Genomic DNA, 6,539 nt, shown 5'->3' with positions numbered 1-6,539 from the left:
GAATGGGGTAATATTATGTGGAATTTGCAATTTTAAATAAAGTTGTTTTTTATTAAATAATATAGGTAAGTGAAAAAAGTTGTACAATTATTACCTATATTAAAATTACAATATGCTAGATGTGTACTTATAGGTTAGCCACCATATATTATGTATATTTTAAATTATGATTATTAACTACAATATTTGCTACAATTAATTCAAAACTAATGTAAAATAGTTTTGAATGGTAATTAAAAAAAAAAAAAATAACCTATTAGAAGGTAAATCATAAAAACAAGACCTACAAGTTATAGTAAAATTTTAAATTAATATTGTATTGAAAAAAAAAATAGTCAATAAAACATTGTTAAATTGTGAAAATAACATTTTCAATATGGCTCTAATCACCTCATTTTATATAGATTTAGTTACATTTTTAAACTTTTATCAGTTGTATCATAGGGGTGTGCTGAATATGCTTTAATTTAAATAAGTAATAAGCTAGGTATATAAAATAATTTCTTAGGTAGCTTTGTATGCACCTCTGAAGACATTTTACAAATGGGTAATGAGCCACGTCAATTTATCATAAACCATCTGAAATTAATGTCAGCATACACCTGTATTATATTGTGTGATTAAAAAAAATTGTATCATATACTATGTAATTTTTTATTAGTCGCTTACTATGTTTTAAAGCTATTAAGTATATTTGTACATATTGATAAAATCGTTTAAACCACAAAATTAATTTGAAAAATATTGTGTTCAAATTTTGTAGTGGACAGTATTATAAGACATCAAATTCAATAATTTATTTTTATAAGATATTGGGGTTTATTATACCTGGTATATTTGTTTAGTATTTATATGTGTGCATACTGTATTGTAAACTTTAAAGTGTACCATACCTATTGATTTTTATTATACTATATTTTTTTGTAATTGATTTTTTTTTTACAATTTTAAAAAATAGGTATATATTCTAACGATATACTAAAATGTTATTATAGTGGGTTATACTGTAATAGTTTATTTAAAACAAAATCATGAATAATAATTATTGTAATAACTAATTTTTCTTATTATTCAAGTTTAGTCTTATTATTATAAGTTATCTAACCGACCTTATAATTATAGTACCTATACTACAAAAACACTTACTAATATTCCTACATATTTGGTGTATACTAAAGAGTAATGAGTAATGTTTATACCATATGCTTAAAAAAATAATCATAAATCAATTAACAAACATGAAAGAATTAAAAATTTAAATACAACCAATATTTTAGTTATTATAACCAATTTAACCGAAAAAATAGGTAACAGTAAGTTAACTAAAGACCAAGGTATACCTTCAGTTAAAAAAAATTTCCATCATCATAGATTCATAGGCCATAGCTAGTAAGATGAAGCGGTTAGATGCGAATCCTATTTCAGGTACCTCTAGAGAAACGGTTACCGATTACTATTGTACCAAAATATAATAATATTTTATAAGCTCATTCTTTTGGTATCTGAATTTTTGGTATATGCAAAATTAAGTTAAAAAAAAAAATACAATAAAACCGAGGTTGGGCCGGGGGACGATGGCAAAATATGTCGATTTTCCAAAATTGCAATTAAAAATAGATGGGTAAACAACAATTTGCAACTTATAATCGGCTACCCATAAAATGTCATATACTACACAAGTATTTATAAATTATAAAACTTCAAAAATGAAAAGTGAAACAACTGAAAGATTACCCAACTTAAAGAAACAAAAAAATACTTCACATGCATAAGCATAATTATTGTTAAATAATAGGTATGATAACATATATTTTATAAATGTATATACTTTCTTTAGCTATATTTAAGTACCCTAACTTTAATATATTTCTTTAATATAATACTATTAATTAATAGTTCAAAAATAAATGCAATACCAAATTATATATATATCTAAATTTATATTTCAAAGATTCTAGTGATGGTGACGATAGTGATAAAGATAAATTGTATTCTCCAGGATGTTCAAAAATAATTTAAAATAAATTTGATTTAAGTAAGAAACTTATTTCTAAAACCTAAATTAAATACAACAATTTATAGATATCTACATTTTTTATTATATTATGATTAAATTTTTGTAATTAATAATAGGCACAATTTACAATAATATGGTAAAAACAAGGAAATCTCTTCAAATAATTTATTTCTTATAGAAGGTATATAATATATTTTTGATTTTAAATGAGTTAATACAATTTAATTATTTGGTATTTAATTTGTCACTAATAAAAACATTTATGTTTCATAGTGAATTTAATAGTCATTATACATGTTATTTGGTTATTGAACCTATAAAACTCAAATTAACAAATAAATAAATAATATATTTTTAAATTCATTACCTGAAAGCTCTTGATTTTCAATCGGTGATGTCAACAATATAACATGATGCAGCCATAAACAATACACCATAGCCACCACTTACAGCAACGGGTATGCTGCACAGCAAAAACATTATTGGAGACAGACTTGGTATCGTAGAAAATGCACTGTACATACAGTTAGAAATTACCATACCTTAAATTTAAGCAATCATACAATATGTAATATTAGGTACATATTATTATTTAATAGGACGCTTCACAGATATTTGTTGTCCCCGTCTTACAATTGCATGATATAACAAATTTATGCTCAGCAAGTCACGTTTAACTCGGTTAGTTTAAAAATTAGAGTGAACCAAACTATTATGAAACTTGTGTAAGTGGTTTTTCTTATGGTAATTCAACTTTTAACTGAGAATTTTAAATTATGTTATATTATAAAGTATAATTTACTGAAAAGATGAATTATCGTAAAAAACTCACATACAAACACAGATGATGGTACATCAAGTTTCATAATAGGTCAATTCACTCTAATTTTGAAACTAATAGAGCTACACTTGTTCTCCCGAACGTAAATTTTCTATGTTACGCACTTGTAAGACGAGAACAACAAATGGATGTCTAGTCATCTTAAGTACGTACCTAAATAGAGATTATTTCTCACCTGAGATTTCTGTTAATAACAAAGGCAAGCGACCGTTTATATCACTCCAAGGGCCACAATGCTGTTATACAAGGCACCAATGTCTCAATCAGATTTTTAATCATCTGTAAATCTGCCACAGCTGGCTGAACTATTTCTAGATCTGCTGCAGTCATACTGTAGCAATTCAAAGACTTATCTTGTCCGAGATCACTATGAAGGCATACACGTTCTTCAAATAGATTAGTCTGCACCATCACTGAAACCAATATTATATTAAATTAAAAATATAAATAATATATACAAATGTTATACCAATAGCGGTTATAGGTTTCATAAGATGTAGGCCATAGGTGGTATAAATTAAAGTAGGAATAGGTAGCAAATTCATATCTCGGTTCAGCGGTGTGATTTTTGATTTTCCAATCACGATTACAAAAGTCAATTATTTTTTTGCTTTAGTTCAACTTTGTACGAAATAGAAAATTATGAATTTAGTTCTTTACCTAGTTTTATAGTTGTAATTGAAAAATATTAATTTGGGTACTTGAAACTTTTGTAGTTGCATAAATATTATTATTATTATTTATTATTATAAATGTTATAACTATTTTTACAATGTTTAAAGTATTCCTTCTAATTGTATATAAGCATTTGAGATTTTTGAATTTTTTAGATTTTTACTATAAAAATTATTAAAAATTGCACAAAAGCTTGAAAATAAAATATAAGTTTAGCAAAGGTTTCCTATTTTAATAACTTGGAAATAAAGTTATACTTTAAGAAATCTAAACATATTAAAAATACGCAAAAATAAATTTGTTCAATTTTTTTTATAAATAATTGAAATTCACAATTTCATAAAATTTGTTATTCGAACATAAAATAAGAATTTTTATTCAAAATATTAATCTATTTATTAATCTATTTACTACCACTATGTATATTATTGTTTTCTATACACGATGAAATATTTAAAATACTTAAATTAATTACTATATTATATTACTTATATTATACTTATAACATTCTACATGATATGTCAGTGGTATTGACTATAATTCTTAAAAATATAGGTGATTTGTTTTTTTTTCAAAATGTAATCTATTAAAATTGGTAATTTAAACATAAAATAAGGACTAGAAACTATTTACTTATGTATATTATTGTTTTTTTATACATAATGAAATATTTAAAATATTTAAATTAATTATTATGATGATATGTTATTTAAAAGACAAACATATATTATATTTTACAACATTCTAAATACTATGTTAGTGGTATTGGCTTTACTTTATATAAAATATAGGTAATTTGTTTTTGCCAAATGTAATCAATTACAATGACGATAAAGTACACTCAAAATAAACTAATTATACTGCAGAGCAATTCCACCAGTATTTAATTTTTAATTGCATTTTTTAACTAGTATTTTAGTGTTGAAATGACCAATGAATTATAAATGTATTGATTTTACGTGTGGTTTTTTTGTTATCAAGCATCAGTTTCTGGAATAGTAAGTGTTTAGATTTTAAACTTTAAGTGAGGTTTCTGGTAGAAAATTGGATCTAGTTGGTATTTTGGGGGACAAACATAAAATTGTACAGTATTTTTCGAAATAATCAGAAAAGAACAGTGTAAACTATGTAATAACGATTTCAATTTTGAAACTTTCATTTAGCATTTCTGATTTTTGTTATGTCTTTTAACTTTTATTACGTAATTGTTGACTTCATATTTTTAAGGCTTTACCGTGCATTCGATTAACATCCCTAGTCATAACTCACAAGGACAAAAAACCACGTATAAGTACTCACGGTTTGCTTTTATTCCGAGACACATTAACATCATGATTGGCTCTAAAGTCAGTCCGGACTTGCGATTCTGGACGTCTAGACCGTCGGAAGGCCCCGAGTCGTCCATCTCTGTTTCGCTACGAGTGATAGACGTCGACTGGAACCGAATTCTCCGACCAGTTCTACAAAAAATTCATAAACCTATAACCCGTGTTCCGAATAGATACATGTTCCGTTTCAGTATAATATTATTATAATACAATGACAATATAATACAAATAATTTAACGAACCGAAATCCAATATTTTAATAGACATCTTAAATCGCCGATACGGCACAGCGAGAGTGCGATTTGTGTAAATAGATAACAGAGATAACCCTGTTTCTAAATTCTAGCGGTTCATACCGTTGCGCAACGACAGAAAACGATGAAGGCTACGCCATCATTCCGCAGCGGTGTGGTTCTAAAAACATGTCAGCTACTTGATTTCTATCAAGGTTCTGTGGAGCGCGGAAGGATCCCTTGGCAATTTGCACGGATCGCCGCGGCCAACGTTACTCGAGATAGTAAAAACGACACGGATTGAATTGGATGAAATAATATATTTTACTGTTTATGTCCACGAAATACAGCAAAGAGGCCGAAGGCCGGTCACAACGCGAGAAGAGACTCGAGTGAGCACCGAGTTGTGAGTCGACGCGACGCGAGACGTCGGCGGGCAGTAGCAGCAGGTCGCGTGCGCTCTACTGCGATGCCGTGACCCGTGGTCAGCGCGGCAGAAGGAGGAAAGCGGGACCGCATAGCCGAGACCGATTACGAAAGTGCGCGGTCGACTTGTCGGGGAATTAATTGCGCGAACTGGACAAGTTGCGGGTAGAAAGACGACCATGGAAAAGAATAACTACTTACTACGGACGCCGCGGTGCCGGGCGGTGTCGCCGGCCGCGGCGGTGTGACCGACAGGGGGGAACTGTTGTGGTGGACATAGGCCCACCACGGTTCCACAGATGATAAAATAATGGATAGGCCATTCCTATACTAATATACGAGGGGTTTGCGTGCTGGAATGTAGATGAGAGACGACCAGTCTTTATAAGGTGTTTCTCACTCTGGCAAGGGGTCTTATCATTATTTTATTATGAGACACCTTGTAACGTTCACGCACGTGTGATAAGATAGTATGGCCTATCCATTCTTTTATTATCTATATATTATGAAAGGTTCAGTCAACTCGCGATAGGTACAACGAAACGCGATAATGTAACGAAAATTAAATAAAATAAATGTATTATGGTCCGAACGATTTATCGAAGTTTTTTGACAAAATCTTGATGTAACATTTTTATACAATTTCAGATTGCTATTACGAATTTTAATTTAAGACGAGATACACGTCTGCTACAATGACTCCATGAAAAAAATATAAAACACGTAGGTATAAGATTTCATTAAAAACAGATGTTAAAATTACAATGGTTCACTTCGGACAATATAGATATTTAAAAAAAAAATGAAAAAAATTGAAATAAAAAAAACCCATACGTTTATGGCAAAAACAACATTATTTTTTTAATATTCTAAACAATAATTCTTTACTTTTCTATAAAAATGTCAACAAAATATTTTTCACTTATCTGTTCAACTTGTCGTTTAGTAATTTTTTTTTTGTATCTTACTGCATCAACTACATTAATTTTAATATAATATGATCTAAGCATAGTTAATGT

General features: G+C 28.5%; 2 protein-coding genes across 2 annotated transcripts in view; one reads left to right on the top strand and one right to left on the bottom strand.

Moving 5' to 3' along the window:
• Nucleotides 1-2,309: 2,309 nt before the first annotated feature.
• Nucleotides 2,310-5,297, bottom strand: LOC107882358. Its single transcript, XM_016800598.2, has 4 exons — nucleotides 5,104-5,297; nucleotides 4,833-4,993; nucleotides 3,034-3,271; nucleotides 2,310-2,559 (listed from the first exon to the last, which is right to left on the bottom strand). The coding sequence occupies exons 2-3, from the start codon at nucleotides 4,936-4,938 to the stop codon at nucleotides 3,075-3,077; spliced, it is 303 nt and encodes a 100-aa protein (XP_016656087.1). The 5' UTR covers nucleotides 4,939-4,993; nucleotides 5,104-5,297; the 3' UTR covers nucleotides 2,310-2,559; nucleotides 3,034-3,074.
• LOC107882355 overlaps nucleotides 5,240-6,539 on the top strand; it is a 1,903-nt gene continuing 603 nt past the window's right edge. Inside the window, exon 1 of the mRNA XM_016800594.1 lies at nucleotides 5,240-5,365. Within this exon, the coding sequence (XP_016656083.1) occupies nucleotides 5,240-5,365 (126 nt within the window). The remainder of the gene's footprint in view (nucleotides 5,366-6,539) is intronic.

Source organism: Acyrthosiphon pisum, chromosome X, assembly GCF_005508785.2.
Source record: "Acyrthosiphon pisum isolate AL4f chromosome X, pea_aphid_22Mar2018_4r6ur, whole genome shotgun sequence".
Taxonomy (NCBI): Eukaryota; Metazoa; Arthropoda; class Insecta; order Hemiptera; family Aphididae; genus Acyrthosiphon; species Acyrthosiphon pisum.
The sequence above is the reverse complement of the archived record's forward strand: the minus strand, read 5'-3'. Positions and strand labels throughout refer to the sequence as shown.